Source organism: Oncorhynchus keta, chromosome 29 (genome assembly GCF_023373465.1).
Source record: "Oncorhynchus keta strain PuntledgeMale-10-30-2019 chromosome 29, Oket_V2, whole genome shotgun sequence".
Classification (NCBI taxonomy): domain Eukaryota; kingdom Metazoa; phylum Chordata; class Actinopteri; order Salmoniformes; family Salmonidae; genus Oncorhynchus; species Oncorhynchus keta.
In genome coordinates, this window is record NC_068449.1 from 46,818,394 (window position 1) to 46,835,388 (window position 16,995).

Sequence of the window (16,995 nt, forward strand, 5' to 3'; positions counted from 1 at the left end):
TGATCACCTTGACTCACATGCCGGACTAGGCTACTTTCTGTGGGACCAGCCTGCCCCCTGGTGGTCCTTCCACAATGGTGAATGCATGGCTGTGTGCTCGAAGTTATACACTGCCAGCAACGGGGTGTGGCTGAAAAAGCCAAATCCACTCATTTGAAGGGGTGTCCACATACCTTTGTATATATAGTGTATCTTACAAGAGCTTCTCATTGAGTATCCTTATCAGACACAGGAGTGTCCACAATAGGGAGAAATTGTAGCAGTGTGGCTTGAGTTTTATTAGTATTGGTATTTTATTAGGATCCCCATTAGCTTTTGGAAAAGCATCAGGTTCTCTTCCTGGGGTCCACAAAAGACATGACACAATACAGAACATTCATAGACAAGAACAGCTTATGGACAGAACTACATACATTTAAAACTTTGTGCTTTCTTTGTGGAGTGTGGTGTCAAAAAAGCAGAGCATTATCTTTATCATGGACAGATCTCTCTCCATCTTTACAACCACTCAATTAGTATGTTTTGACCATGACAGTTTACAATCATTTTCTGGTTAGATAAATAAAATACAAAGTGCCTTTTGGCAAACTCCAAGCGGGCTGTCATGTGCCTTTTACTGAAGAATGGCCTCTGTCTGGCCACACTACCATAAAGGACTGATTGGTGGAGTGCTGCAGAGGAACTGTGGAGCTCCGTCAGAGTGACCATCGGGTTCTTGGTCGGTAGGGATGTCCTTGTCTCATCGCTCACCAGCGACTCCTGTGGCGGGCCGGGGCGCAGTGCGCGCTAACCAAGGTTGCCAGGTGCACGGTGTACCCTCCGACACATTGGTGCGGCTGGCTTCCGGGTTGGATGCGCGCTGTGACGTATGACTTTCAAACTTCGTCTCTCCCGAGCCCGTACGGAGTTTTAGCGACGAGACAAGATAGTAGCTACTACAACAATTGGATACCACGAAATTGGGGGGGGATATATATATATATTTTTTTAAAGAAGTTTGGAACCAACCATGTCCATTCTTCCCCGATTGCTCAGTATGGCCAGGCGGCCAGCTCTTGGTGGTTCCAAACTTCTTTTAAAAAAATATATCGCTGGAGTCGCTGGTGAGCGATGAGACAAGGACATCCCTACCGACCAAGCACTCCCTAACCCGGACGACGCTAGGCCAACTGTGCGTCGCCCCACGGACCTCCCGGTCGCGGCCGGTTACCACAGAGCCTGGGCGTGAACCCAGGGACTCTGATGGCACAGCTGGCGCTGCAGCACCCTTAGCCACTGCACCACCCGGGAGGCCGGTTCCAAACTTCTTCCATTTAAGAAGGATTAAGTCCACGGTGTTCTTGGGGTTCTTCAATGTCCATTTTTTGGGACCCTTCCCCAAATCTGTTCCTCAACACAATCCTGTCTCGGAGCTCTATGGACAATTATTTTGACCTCATGGCTTGGTTTTTGCTCAGGTGGACTCCAATCAAGTTGTAGAAACATCAAGGATGAATCAACATTCGGCGCCAAAAGAGATGGCCGCCTCGTTTCGCGTTCTTATGCAGTATTTTTTTTTTTTTATGTATTATTTCTTGCGCTGTTCATACGTTATCAGAGTCGGTACAGCCACCTGGTTTCTTCACGCATTGTGCTGGCAGAAACAAACATCTCTCTGGTAAGAAGAAGGGCGGGGGTGTATGCCTTATGATTAACGAGTCGTGGTGTGATCATAACAACATACATCCAAATGTTGGAAGCATTGGAATCAACATGGGCCAGGATGCCTGTGGGATGTTTTCAAACCCTTGTAGTCCATACCCAACTAATTGAGGCTGTTCTGAGGGCCCAAGGGGATGCAACTCAATATTAGGAAGGTGTTCCTAATGTTTTGTACACTCCGTGTTTGTGTAGGGTTGGATGGTGCAATTGATGTGCCCCCCGAATTTGTGACAAAATGTGCAATTCACACTCCGATCTGTAAAAGGCAGCAGCAATAGGTTACGCCACGCAGCTTCTAGCCTACCGGAAACGCATACGAAGAAGAAAGGGAAGTGAACAGTGACCAATAAACAATTTCCACGTTAGCATTTTTTTGGTTATTTAGCCGTTTATTAACAACCTGTAACTCATAATATGACTCATTTAACTGCACAGCATCGAATACTTATCCCATGCGGTGTTTAATTCGCTCTACAGACAGAACGTGGTTGATAGATGTTATCTAGGTAACGCTAGCTAAGTTGCTAACAATGGCTAACTGTATGGTTTTTCACACTCAAATAGCCTCCATCATGGAGGTGCTAGCGAATGCAGCCGTGGCAGAGATCTGTAAACTCGTAGACGACGACTATGCAGTGTTACGTTTGGAAATAACTCAAAGCCGGAAAGAAAACAGGGCATTACGGAGGAAACTACTGGAAGTTAAGGTGGCACGGGAGCGCGCAGAGAGGACAATGCGAGAGCGCGTCGTCGCCAGTCGTCCCAGTAGTGTCAAGATCCTCGACCGATACAGAGGAATGGCAAGAGGTACGTATAAATTGCCCAGTGCCTGACGCCCTGTTACCCATAATTGGTTCTTGGTCAATTTTTTGATTGTATGCAATAATTCATCTGATTACTTAGCAATCTTGCGCAAAGGGACTATCATATTCTAAACACTGATTTACTGCATTGACTATTTACTCAAAAACAATGATGCATAATATATTGGTCAATACAATAAATGGTTTACCAGGAAGTTATGAGAAGTGTTGCCTTACATCCTTGCCAATTGTAGGCATTTTTAATAGTGTACAGTATAGCATTGACAGTAGTTAACCTAACCACCTCAATCACTTTCAGGTGAAGGACATCCCACTGGAGGCCAAAGGAGCTTTGTGAAGCCAGCGGGACACAATACATGGAGAGATGACCAAACAATCACTGTTGATGAGGGTGGTGGAACCTCAAACCAGCACGTTATAGTGATAGAGGTTAGTGTAAAAGTGTTTCATTACAGTTACTTTGGAAATCAAATGTGGCCTCTTTGTCAGTAAGGCTCCCCTCACCTTTTCACTTGCTTACATGTACATCCTCATTTATCTGCCATAGGGGAGCTTGTGAGACTTCCCTACAACATTGATATCCTTGTGTCAGTCTGCAGATGCAGAGGCTACAGGTCCTGGGGTCAAGCAGGAGAGGTCTGAAGGAGAGGAGGATCCATGGCACAGCAGAGACATCCAGACTGGAGTAGCTGGAGCACCCCCTGTAGCCACAGAGGACCCCACCACCGCCCCAGCACCGCCCAGGACCCGACTCAGCATCACGGAGGTCAGTGGAACGCAGAACGCCGTCCTCAAGTCAGAGACCAAGACTTTAACTGTAACACACAGGCTCTTAAACACAGGATCTGACCACAGATCAGACCCAGAGAGACTGGGGCTGGGGAGACTGGGCTGTCCTCCTGCTCCCGGCTCAGAGTTTTTACCGGTATTTCACCAGAGCCAGAGGATGGTTCATTCCCGTGGTGATAGTGATGTGTTAGACACTGGAGGTGATGATCCATCTTATTCTTATGCTACAGAAATGGACTCTGGCAACATGCCCTTGGGTTTAGAGACACAGACTGATCTGTCTAGAGGGGACTGGAACCAGTACAATAGTAGTGTATACTCTGAAGGGCGCCTAGATAAGGAAGGGGAGGTTATTGTGGTAGATGAGGTGACTGTGAAAGTGGAGGGCGACGCTCCTCCCACATGGAATGCAGATAGTCACCTTGGAGATGGACACTCACAGGGCAGAGATTTCTTAGATTACAGGGAAAGCTTAGAGACTGATCTAAATATCACCACCCACTCCCCTTTACACTTGTTCGGGGATCACGACCCAGTGTCCACATCGATGGGGCCTTCCGATTCACACAGCCACGTCCTTTTCGATCAGGTATTGAACTCAAACGACAGGGCTAGAGTCACGGCTCAGGGAGAGGGAGCCACATCAGGCAATAGTAAAGAGAAACGGTTCCTCTGCATGTTCTGTAACAAAGGCTTCAGTTGCCTCCAGAAGGTGGAGAGGCACCAGAGGGTCCACACAGGGGAGAAACCCTACAGCTGTACCCAGTGTGAGAAGAGGTTCTCCCGCCAGGACCATCTGAAGATGCACCTGAAAGTCCACACAGGAGAAAGGCCGTTCGCCTGTACGCACTGTGGGAAGAGGTTCTCAGAGAGGAGATATCTCAGGATACACCAGCAGAAAAACCATTCCACTCTATAACATAAAGTAACCATTCCACACAATCTTCTGACTTTTAGATCAAACCCTGCATTATTTTAAATGTCAGCAGAAAAGATCCACAGATTGTGTGATATTTAAGCCTAAAAAGTATTTCATATTATTTGTTCTTTGTAGGCTATATGATGTTCAAACTTTCCCAAGGCAATTAGTGAGAAAATTAATTCAGTTTATCATGTTCATGCTGTTTTCGTTGAGACTTGTGTGTTTTTCATATGGTGTAGTTAACACTTGTTTGTTTAATAAACAAAAAATGTAACTTTTTATTCTAAGACTTTCATTGACTCTAGACCCACACACTAACAAAAACCTACAGTACATGTTAAAATAGTTTGTCAGATGACTTGACCCACATTGCCATATTTACAGTACCAGTCAAAAGTTGACACACCCACACATTCAAGGGTTTTCCCAATTTTTTTACATTGTTGAATAATAGTGAAGACAACTTTGAAATAACACATGGAATCATATAGTAACCAAGAGTGTTAAATAAATCTACATTTATTTTAGATTATTCAAAGTAACCACCCTTTGCCTTGATGACAGCTTTGCACAAGCTTGGCATTCTCTCAACCAGCTTCACATGGAATGCTTTTCCAACAGTCTTGAATGAGTTTCCACATATGCTGAGCACTTGTTGGCTGGTTTTCCTTCACTCTGCGGTCCAACTCATACCAAACCATCTCAATTGGGTTGAGGTTGGGTGACTGTGGAGGCCAGGTCATCTGATGCAGCACTCCATCACTCTCCTTGGTCAAATAGCCCTTACACAGCCTGGAGGTGTGTTCGGTCATTGTCCTGTTAAAAACAAATGATAGTCCCACTAAGCCCAAACGATATGGAATGGCGTATCGCTGCAGAATGCTGTGGTAGCCATGCTGATTAAGTGTGCCTTTTTAATTCTAAATAAATCACTGACAGTGTCACCAGCAAAGCACCATCACACCTCCTCCTCCATGCTTCAGTGGGAACCTCACATGCAGACATCATCCGTCCACCTACACTGCGTCTCAAAGATACAGCAGTTGGAACCAAAGAGCTCAAATTTGGACTCATCAGACCAAAGGACAGATTTCCACCGGTCTAATGTCCATTGCTCGTGTTTCTTGGCCCAAACAATTCTTCTTATTGATGTCCTTTAGTATTGGTTTCTTGGCCATGAAGGCCGGATTCATGCAGTCTCCTCTGAACAGTTGATGTTGATGTGTCTGTTACTTGAACTCTGAAGCATTTATAAAATATATTTAGATTTGAACACTTTTGGTTACTACATGATTTCATGTGTTACTTTATAGTTGATGTTCTCACTATTATTCAACAACGTAGAAAATAGTTTAAAAAAAAGAAAAACCCTTGAATGAGTAGGTATGTCCAAACTTTTGACTGGTACTGTATGTCCCCCGTGATGGGTTTAACAACAATGAAGTAATTCTGTAACTACAGTATAGGATTCAAACATAGTGGGGATGGGTAAACACTCCATATTGAAAATGTGTTTTATCTGTGTGTACATGTACATACCTGAGGGAGTGTATGTATGTAATCTGTATAAGCTGTCTCTTCTAGGAGGAGGGCCCAGAGGTGCTGCTGGTTAAGGAGGAGGGGTGTGAGGAGGGTCTGGAAAACCCTGAGGTGACCATTGTCATGGAAGACAGCCAGACTACACCTCCTCCTGAACCCCCAGCTGAGCAGCACAGGACAACACACAGTCTCACAGAGGTAAGCCCACGGTAAACTAGTTTGAATGTTATTAGGTCAGTGCCTGTATCCACAAAGCCTTTCAGAGTAGGATTTCTGATCTAGGATTAGTTTAGCCTTTTAGATCATAATGACTAAGATTATATAGACAAGTGGGGACCTGATCCTCGATCAATACTCCCACTCTGAGACTTTATTGATAAGGACCCAGGACTTGATTAATTTTGCCTTAAGTGTGGGACCATGCCTTTTAATTATCAAACCAATAAAGAGTGTCAAGTAATCAATTCAACTGACACGTTTGTGTAGTATCACATCAATCCCTCATTGCCCAATCAGAAGATGCTCTATAGGTGGGTGCTCAAATCAGATCTCTTGATCCAACATTATCACTCTATCTCTTACAGTCAGTAGTCATAGAGGATGGGAAGCCTGATCTTCTGCTGGTCAAAAAGGAGACGATAGAGGATGGACCAGAGAGCACTGATCTGCTGAGTGGACTAAAGATGGGAGAGCAAGGTAAGAGATAAATACATATAGCCTACATACAGTAGTAGATCTTCAATGGGAATAGTGATGTACCTGGTTATTTTTTCTTCATTCATAAAATAAAATCAGTACAATGTATGTTTACATACTAAAACACACAATGTATGAACTTCACCAGGTAATTGACAAAAAAAAAACAGTTCTCTGCCATGTTTGTAAAGTCTATTTTGTAACTTTCAGGTGATTGGCTGGATGATAACAGAGGAGACTGGGCGGCCATCTTGGATTTCCAGACCCCGATCGGTGCAGCTAAGGTTCCAGGGAACAACATCACTGAGCAGGCCAGGACCAGTGACGACATAGTTGAGGTCAGTGTCCTCAACTCTGGGCTGGGGAACAACACTGTTAACCACAACCAGAAACAGACAGTCAAACACAAAACAACGACCAAACTTAGTATCCATAACAACAGATAGTCTGAGACAAGGTTGAGGCGTCGATTTGGTCTGCGGGGACGGAGAGGTGTCGGTATGTGGCTTGAGAAAACAGACACAGACTGGCCTAGCGATGCTAAGTCCTGCTTCTATAGTAACCCTAACAGGTGCTGCCTTCAGCCTGCCTTTTATAGGATCTACCAAGTGGAATATGGACCCTGGGACAAAACAGACACTTCCTAGCCTTCGTCCACCCTACACTTTCCGAATGTTAAACCAGACCTCAGACAATGTCAGTGCCTCAACATTAAATAGCCCATTGACAAATAACAGTAGTAGAGACAGAATCCGTAAAGGTGGCAGCGCCACAGAGAGGCGGTTCCCGTGTTCGTCCTGTAGGAAGGCCTTCAGTTTCCCCCAACAGGTGAAGAGTCACCAGAGGATTCACACCGGGGAGAAACCATTTGGTTGCCACCTGTGCCAGGGCAGTTTCTCCCAATCGTCCAGCCTGAAGAGGCACCAGGGGGTCCACACAGGGGAGAAACCCTACAGCTGCCCCCAGTGTGAGAAAAGGTTCTCCCACCAGCACCAGCTGAAGATGCACGTGAAGGTCCACACGGGAGACATGAACTAGTTAGTTTGTCGTCAATTAGTTTGATTTTAGAGGTATAGGGAAATGGATGAGGTGAAATGAGGAAAGAATGAGTATGATGAGGTAGAGTAGATGATATGGTGATGGTATCTATAAAAATTCTTCCCTAATGAAAAGTTACAACCTTATCCTGTTTTTTGATGCTGGTGTTTTATAATGAGGAAATTATAGTGCCTTAATTCATGTTTACTTGACATAAAGTGGTGAAACTTAGTGTAATGTTTAACCTTTTCCATAGTATTCTAAAATTAATTTTATCATTGCGAGGGTACCAGATTTACAGAACATGTTAAGTGTTACCATAGTGAGAAAGTTATTCTACTTGTCACGTATCATTTTGTTGAAATTAAATAAAAAGCTGACTGACTTGGTTATTTATGGATCATTGCAGGGACTGAGTTTCCTTTATCTCAGTCGAACCAAAACAGTATACTTAAGTATTGAATCAACGCATATGGAATTGTTTTTATAATAAACACCAATGCCTCTATATTGTTAGGTACAGTATTTCAATCAGTGGTAGATGTTTGACTGTGGTTACCATTTTATAATGTCATGTTTCTGTATGTACAGAAAAGAGTTTCTTATATAAACCTTTATGTTCTGTTCAATTTGTGTTTACAGTCTGCAGTCAATGAGGACCAGTTGATATCTGGTGTTGCTTTTGGGAGAGACTGGACTTCTGAGGTGCCTGGTCACAAACCCTGGCCCCGGATCAGAACCCTGGGTCCGGAGCCGTCACTCTTTCTTCCCGGGTTGAAACCAGGACAGAACCACAAGGGACAGAGACTCCACCACACAGAACACAACCAGTGGACAGGTGGACTGAATAACCTCAGTCCTGGTGGTCATCAGAGAGACAGAGGCTCCAGTCAGGGATCCAGTCTGCAGCCCAGACCCTTCTCTTCACAATCTCAGTGCAGGGATGATACAGGGCCTGGGGCTGATGGAGATAGACCCTCCTGTTCCTATGATACAAACACCACAGTATCCATGTTGAACAGAACAAGTCACCCTGGGCTTCAGCCTTCACAGAGAGTGGTGGGAGAAACCCTGGGTGGTAGTCTATCAGCAGATCTGTCTTCTCCTTCAGGGTTTCATCTAATGCCTGGTGACTTGGTTCATAGAAGGTCTGGACCTGGATCTAGGCTTCCTCAGTTACTTCATGGTTACCCCACCAATACAGACAGGGTCAGAATGGGTGTTCATCACAAGAGGTATCTAGCTTATAACACAGCACACAATCCCAACAACACCCAACCAATGGCTAGAGGTCAAGGAGGGAACTCAAACACTAACCACCTGAGGGCAGTGGCTCCTGCTTCTACCTCTGGTGTCATTGGGTCACAACGTGGGAGGCAGAGTATTAGGACGGATGCAGACAAGCCGTACGCCTGCCCCATGTGTGGGAAGCGCTTCGCTGATGCAAATTATGTGAAGAGGCACCAGACCGTTCACACCAAGGAGAAGCCCTTCAAGTGCAAACTATGTTACAAGAGCTTCTCCTTCTTGACTAGCCTTATCAGACATAAGAGTGTCCACAAAGGGGAAAATCATAGCAGTGTGGCTTGAGAAGTACGCAGGGGATGTCTGGGAACTATTCTTTAGCTGAAATATAGTTCTCATGTGAAGTGTCTTGGGGTAAGAGGATAATTAATCACATACCCCTCATTAACTTGTCATTTAAAAACAGGCTTGTGTAAATACTTGTTTTTAGAGAGACAATAAACCTAGGCTAGAACAAAGACAGTTTAATATTTACCTTACTGAGGTAATGTAGATGGAATAAATTAATTCTACTTTTCTAAACAAGTCTGCTCTCAGCTTGAAAGATACAGTACTTCTCATAGGATATTTGATGTGTAACATAATAAGCAGTACCATACTTCCAGGAACAGCACACATCAATTTTTCATTTAGCTTCACCATTGAGCTATGATGCCAACCAATAACGAAGGTTACGTATGTAACCATGATTATGTGAGCTATATGGATCACTCCAATATATTGGTATCACTACGTGGTAGAAGGATACATCCGAGATGAGGATTTACAGATTTATTCCAGTGTACGGCTGGGGTACGCCCCTATATATAGACCCCATGGCAGCAACACACGTTCTCTACATAATTTGAGGCGCCACTAGCACCGTAGAGGATTGGAGTAACCCATATCGCTCACATAACCGTGGTTACATACATACCCTTTTATTTTTCACTATATTGGATCACTCCAATATATTGGTATACCCGTACCCGATTTAGTCAGTGTTAGAAGTACCTGGCCAGTCAGCGGCGAAGTCCCGGCGTCGGATCGAGATGCAAGAGCCGTCAATGTGGAAGGAGGGTCCTGGCAATGTCCCAGGACGAGGCGGCTACGCCGAGGACTGCTGTACAAACCACAGAGGGAGGTGCCACATTTACCCGATAGTACCTAGCAAAGGTGCGAGAGGAAGCCCAGCTGGCCGCAGCACAAGATATCAGCGAGGGGCACTCCTCTCAGTAGAGCCCAGGACGCAGCCACACCTCGTGTTGATTGTGCCACCACAGATCCCAGCACTGGCCTGCCAGCCAGGCGGTATGCTGTCGTAATCGTGTCCACGATCCAGTGAGAGAGCCTCTGCTTTGATAGCCCAGGCATCAGGACTCTCTTACCGTAGCAGACAAAGACCTGGTCTGTTGTTCACGCTGACCATATCCGCTCCACATAGGCAGCCAGTGCCTGCACAGGGCACAGCATGCCGGAGGGAGGCCCTCCGGTTAGAAGCCAGTGTCCCTCCGCCACTGTCGGAGGGTCGTAAGCAGACAGGATAAAAGGGATGTCTGACAGAACCTTCGGGAGAAATGAAGAGTTGGGGAAGAGTTGAGGCAAAGAGATATAATTCTTCCACCGGGGTCCATCCGGTAGCACTCAGAACTTACCGAAAGAGCATGGAGCTCACCCTCTTCATGGAAGTAATCGCTACCAAGAAAGCCACCTTCATAGAGAGGTGGTTTCAGGGTGGCAGACTCCCGACAGTTCAAAGGAGGCTTTGCCATAGTTGCCAAGACCACATCCAGATCCCAGCTCACCATTGAGAGGGTCCTAGCTGGACGCAGGTGGCAAACCCTCTTCATAAAACTGGAGACCAAGGGATGGCACCCCACTGGCCTGTCCATCCACCCCACATGGCAGGCAGATATAGCAGCCAAATACCCTCAGTGTAGAGACTGCCAAGCCCTCATCCAAACCAGACTGCAGGTATTGGAGGACTTACTGCACCATGCATGACTCGGGCACAACCTCAATACCAGTGCACCAAGAGCAGAACAACCGCCAGCGCAACTGGCATGCTGCGGTTGTAGCCGGTGCCCTTGCCCGTCTGTGCTGACCAGCTCCCAGCAGCACATCCTCCGCATCTCCACCCCACCTGAGAGAAAGGAGCGACAGCGCCACCTCAACAATGCCCTGAGGAACTGTGCAGTGGCGCTTTGGGTGCAGCCGGTGTGAGATGAACCACCATTGAAGAGGCCGGATTTGAAGCAGGCCCAGGGGAATCAGCAACAAGGCCACCGTCAGCAAGCCCAACAGGCGTTGGCAGGTCAAAGCGGATTCTACCCACCCCTGCCAAAAGTGGTTGAGGCAAGATATGTTTGCCTGAACCCTTCTGGAGGGCAGGCGTGCTCATGAGGAGTCCAGCTCCATGACAATGAAGGCCACCCTCTGGGTTGGCGTCAGATGACTCTTGTCGTTTACAGTAATGCCCAGCCCGCCGATGTGGGTCAGGAGCATGTCTCTGTGTGACAGGACCTGGGTCCAGACAACTGTCCAGATAATTGAGGATCAACAATCCTCGGGACTTGAGAGGTGCCAGGTCAGCATCCATGAACTTTGTGAAAGTGCGGGGTGCCAAGGAGAGCCCAAAGGGAAGATCCTGAATTTGTAAGCTGTCCCTTCAAAAGTGAATCGGAGGTACTGCCATGTGGCCAGCTGCAAACAGCCAGTGAGTTTACTTCCACGCAAGATATTAATACACTTATTATTATTAATACATTTACACATATTACACTTACCAGTGACTTACCAAGCGAACTTCAGGAAGTTTGTACCTCAAACCATATGAACGTCTGCCGAGAAAATGAAAGAGAACGTGTGTCGCGGCCTTGGGGTATATATATAGGGGCGGACCCCAGCCTTGACACAGGTGTACACCGGAGTAAATCTGTAAATCCTCGCCTTGGATGTATCCCTCTGTTGCAGAGTGATACCAATATATCGGAGTGATTCAATATAGTGAAACATAGCAGGCAGGGTATTGCGGAGTAAACTACAGCTGCTGGAACTGAAGGTGGCACGGGAGCAGAGGACAATGCAAGAGCCCGTCATCCCAGTAGTGTCAAGGTCCTCGGTATCTCCTCCAATACCGAGGAGTGGAATGGCCAGAGCTTCGCACATTTTGCGGAAGGCCGAGTCTGACTTGCGGCATTTCCACTAGTTACCACAATCACAAAGTAAATATTGTAACAATTTCTAAACACAATAATGTGCCCTTTGACCTTCATTTCCGGTTAGGTTAGGTTTAGAATCACATTTTAAGAAGATACATTGTAGAAATAGGATGGGGGGGGGGGGGTTATGACTTTGTGGCTGTGGTAACTAGTGACGACCAGGTTGCGGGGCCTCTTGCGCATGTGTGACTTGCATGGCTCCATGAGCACCAACATGTGACGTTCATAGGAGCATGTCAAATGAAAGCGGTCTATATTTTTCTGAAATGAAGGCATATATACATGTTCAATTATTTTCCAACCTCAAAATGTTGAATAAACAAAAGCTTTGATTTCTTGTCAAACAGATGGATAAGGGGCCTTAGAAAATGTCTACCAGAATGTCTTAAAAGGTATTCGAAATACATCAAAACACGATGATGTTGAAGACCCATGCCAACATTGCCTTGTGGATTGAAATTCCGTTACCAAAAACCCACATCTTTAAGATATTCTCTCCCTCATGAGGAGAGAGGATCAAATAAAAGTTCAGATGTAATAATTGAATTTAGACCTATCAATTAGTTATTGTTTTTACTGATATCAATTTTGTTTCTGAATTATTAAGTGATTAAAACTCCATATATAAAATCACTAATGGAATTTCGTCAATTGAATTGGCTGCAATGAGAAATCCTACTGGTCACAAACCACAGTTGAGTCACCTGCTTACTGTCCTCCCCAGTGACATATTGTTATGTTCAGCTGATAACTGTTTTCTTTCTCTTTCTGTCACCTGGTGGTCAAAGTAAGTGTGTGAATAGTCTGGACAGCCCATCCCTCTCTCTTTTTTTCTCTCTCCAATTAATGTCACCCCTCCTGGCTCTTACTGACACCTACCAATCACCTACCGCCCCATCTTTCCATTTATTGTAACCAGCCTGCTCACTCACTGAGCACAGACTGACCAGATGTCTACATTTATTCTGTCTGCCCTGGCATTGATTTCGAAGTCCACAGACGCCAGTTTATGTTTCTGTCCGGACCAGCCTTTATTTTAATGTCCGTAGACGTCTGGACCGCCCTTCATTTTTGGTTCAGATTTTGTCCCATCCGGACCAATTCTGAACCAGTCACAGTCTATGTTTCACATGTTTGGACAGTACAGTAGAGCACAGTAAATACAAGTAGAGTATAGTTCAGTACAGTCCTGTACTGTTGAGTAGAATAGAGTGGAGTAGAGTTCAGAAGAGCACACCGGAGTTGAGTACACTAATGTACTGTACTCTATTGAGCTCTACTGTGCTGTACTTTGATGTTCAAACTTGTGAAACATAGAGGTCAATAGCTGGTTCAGATTTGATCTGGGCTGGACCAACCAAATTTGGTCTTGGTTTATGGCAGAGCTCATTAAAATAATAGCCTGTATGTAGAATAATACCCAAATATGCAAAGGAGGATATTGCCTATTTCTATCTTAGTGTACCAATTTATTATACATCACCATGAAGAGAATTACATTCATATCAATAAATAAGCATTTCTGTATAGCTAGTAGAGGGACTCATGATGAAATTTACTGCAATTCTGTTACCGGGTATAAATCCACTTCACTTACTGTAGTTACTTACTGTAAAATATTTTTTTCTCAACTCAAGGTGTCATGTCATAGCTGACACCCCATTCTTTCTGCAGACATCTTTGAATCTAAGCAGATATTTATGATTTTGGAAAACGTGGTCACAAACTGAGAGAGATTTTCCCAAAATTATTTTACTTAACTTTTCATCTGCACACTTCCTCCAGTAAATGTGTTTTTGTACAAATGTTCCTATACATTGTTAAAAGTAGGCCTTATGCATAGAGTTGTATGGTTTGTTAAACTGTTCAATCATTGGTTTTCGTTTGGCATACATTTTAGGGGAAAATTCTAAGTCTCAGTGCAATTCCGTTACCATGAAATTCCCATTTGTTAACCACATATGGTTAACCAGAATTGGGTCTTGGTCAGTTTTTGGAGAGTATGCAATAATTCCCCTGATTACTTAGCTAACTTGCACAAAGACACAATCATATTCTAACCACATTCTTGATTTACCTGCATTTCCTATTATTTACTAATAGAAAACAATATGATGCATAGAACATAATCAATCGATCAATGAATAGTATATCAAGAAGTTATGCGAAGTGTTACCTTACATCCTTTCCAATTCTAGACAGTGTCAAATAAGTGTGCAATATAACTTTGAGCATTGACAGTAGTGTCGTGCCTTTACTGTAATTAAATGAGATTCAATTTTCAAATCGATTACCTAATGTTTAATTATTTGATTAAATTAATCAGGCAATAACTAACTCATTAGGAATCCGGGGCACCACAGAAGCATTTGTTTAAAAAGAGCAGCTATCTTCCGAATCCACAGATCTGATGATATTTTATATCAATAGCAGTCAATCATTAATTATTCTTTACCTTCTATCAGTCTTATCTGAACGTAGTAAAATTATTATTTTGTTTTAAATCTGCACGAACCCTAGTATAAATTATGAATCAGCAACGTACAAATTGGCTTAATTATTTATTTACTAACTAACTACAAAATCACAGAATACATAACAAACAAACAGTAGATATTGGTTACTAACAATGATAGAAAAGTCCCTAGTGGGCTAAGCTGATATGACGGCTTGGTAGACAAAGGGAAGGGAGTGTGGACTGAGAGAGCGAGAAAGACAACATGGATTCAGGACATGAAGTTGAAGTCTAAGTCTTTCGTGGTTGTAGGTAGTTAGAATGGATACTTCAGAGTACCATTCAGAAATATTCTCATAAATCGCTGTTTCTGCAGTTGTCTGTATTTTCGTCCTAGATTTACGTAATTTCCGTTTGCAGACTAGTAATTATACGTCTAAGATTTGCTCTTATTCTGTAGGAATCGATAGTATCAGAGTTGAACCATTTCCAGGCATGTAGCCAATACTCCACGAGGTATACTCTTGTCCTTTGGTAGAGTTGTACATTTAAACCACTTCACACACCAGCGTCACCCAGCATTTTGGTCTTAGAAATTCAACCATTCGCAACCTTCGTTTACACCTGTGTTTGCGTGGTCTGGTGTGAATCTCATCAGGAGTGGGTTTTATACGTTTCAGTAAAAAAGGGCGGTTCCATGAAGCCTAATGTGATGTCTGGGCTCACGGGGGTGTGGCCACTGACTAGTTCATCTTCATATGAAAATCCACACTCTCATTTAGAAGGTTATCACATTACATCTTTAAACATGAAACTATTTGTGAAATCACATACATTTCACAATATTTAGATGTAATCCTGACAGCTGGGAAATGTACACCTTAAGAGATACCGTTATGTGTGTTTCCTGTCCTTTATGAGATCACCAAATGAAACACACTCAACATAACTGTCCCTTAAGTCCCACATTTTCAAAAGTAGAAAGAATGTTTAATTCTCCCATTTTTCCTACCCTTTCTTCTTTAAGGTTGCTGCCCCTATCATTGCCAAGCCTATCTCCAACCTTTTTAACCTGTCTCTCCTTTCTGGGGAGGTTCCCATTGCTTGGAATGCAGCAACAGTTTGTCTTTCATTTAAAGGGGGAGATCAAGCTAATCCTAACTGTTATAGGCCTATTTTGATTTTGCCCTGTTTATCAAAAGAGTTGGAAAAACTTGTCAATAATCAACTAACTGGCTTTCTTGATGTTTATAGTATTCTCTCGGGTATGCAATCTGGTTTCTGCTCAGGTTATGGATGTGTCACTACAACCTTAAAAGGTCCTCAACGATGTCACCATTGCCCTTGATTCTAAGCAATACTGCTATTTTTATTGACTTGGCCAAAGCTTTTGATACAGTAGACCATTCCATTCTTGTGGGCCGGCTAAGGAGTATTGGTGTCTCTGAGGGGTCTTTGGCCTGGTTTGCTAACTACCTATCGCAAAGAGTGCAGTGTATAAAGTCAGAAAATCGGCTGTCTCAGCCACTGCCTGTCACGCTCTTCTCAATTTATATCAACAACATAGTTCAGGCAGTAGGAAGCTCTCTCATTCATTTATATGCAGATGATAGTCTTATACTCAGCTGCCCCCTCCCCAGATGTTGTGTTAAATGGTCTACAACAAAGCTTTCTTAGTGTCTGTTAAAGGAATTAAATTGTTCTATGTTTTAATACCCAATTAAAATGAAACACTCTGTCAATTCATAAGGATTTGTAAGAACCTTATTCTATAATAATAGACAGAGCCCAGTCTTAAAGTCAAACAGCAGAGTTTATTCACAAGAGTACTGAATACGATACAGTTTACCACAGGTTATAAACTGAAAATGACATCATTAGTTTCAACACCATCCCGTGCCATCTCCGTTCCAGTACAAAGGCTGTATCTCAAGCCTTCCCACATCCGTCTCACTACCAATTTAATATAATTTACGACTGAGCCAAGATTTTCCGGTGTAGTTAAGCATTCTAGCCAGTCTGAGGAACAGACCTACCAAGGACCAGACCGTCATTGTTCTAATCCTTCATTCATTCACACACTTTATATTCAGTACTAAGATTGAGAAAGAAAATTCATACATATACAGTAACATAATAGTATTCTGATTAGTACATATACAGTAACATAATAGCATTCGGATTAGTACATATTCAGGAACATAATAGTATTCTGATTAGTCAGTCCTGATTGAAATGTATACATAATTAGTCATCATTGATTAAAAAAAAATCCCTTAACAGTGTCCAACACGCTTTCACTACCCTTAACCTTGTTCTGAACATCTCCCCCTTTAAATGTGGTTTGGTAAGAAGAATGCTCCTCTTCCCACAGGTGTTATTACTACCTCTGAGGGTTTAGAGCATGAGGTAGTCACCTCATACAAGTACTTGGGAGTATGGCTAGATGGTGCACTGTCCTTCTCTCAGCACATATCAAAGCTGGAGGCTAAAGTTAAATCTAGACTTGGTTTCCTATATCGTAAT

The 16,995-nt window shown here is 43.7% G+C and overlaps 2 protein-coding genes across 2 annotated transcripts; both read left to right on the forward strand.

The window, feature by feature from the left end:
* The first annotated feature begins 1,972 nt into the window (after nt 1-1,972).
* Nucleotides 1,973-12,594, forward strand: LOC118361880 (zinc finger protein 768-like). The gene is made up of 7 exons (XM_035742092.2): nt 1,973-2,508; nt 2,824-2,954; nt 3,118-3,291; nt 5,821-5,973; nt 6,360-6,471; nt 6,682-6,809; nt 8,152-12,594. Exons 1-7 carry the CDS (start codon nt 2,232-2,234, stop codon nt 9,097-9,099), a joined length of 1,923 nt encoding a protein of 640 aa, XP_035597985.1. The 5' UTR covers nt 1,973-2,231; the 3' UTR covers nt 9,100-12,594.
* Nucleotides 6,852-7,821, forward strand: LOC127913400 (gastrula zinc finger protein XlCGF49.1-like). Its single transcript, XM_052485358.1, has one exon. It carries the CDS (start codon nt 7,009-7,011, stop codon nt 7,507-7,509), a length of 501 nt encoding a protein of 166 aa, XP_052341318.1. The 5' UTR covers nt 6,852-7,008; the 3' UTR covers nt 7,510-7,821.
* Nucleotides 12,595-16,995: the final 4,401 nt, after the last annotated feature.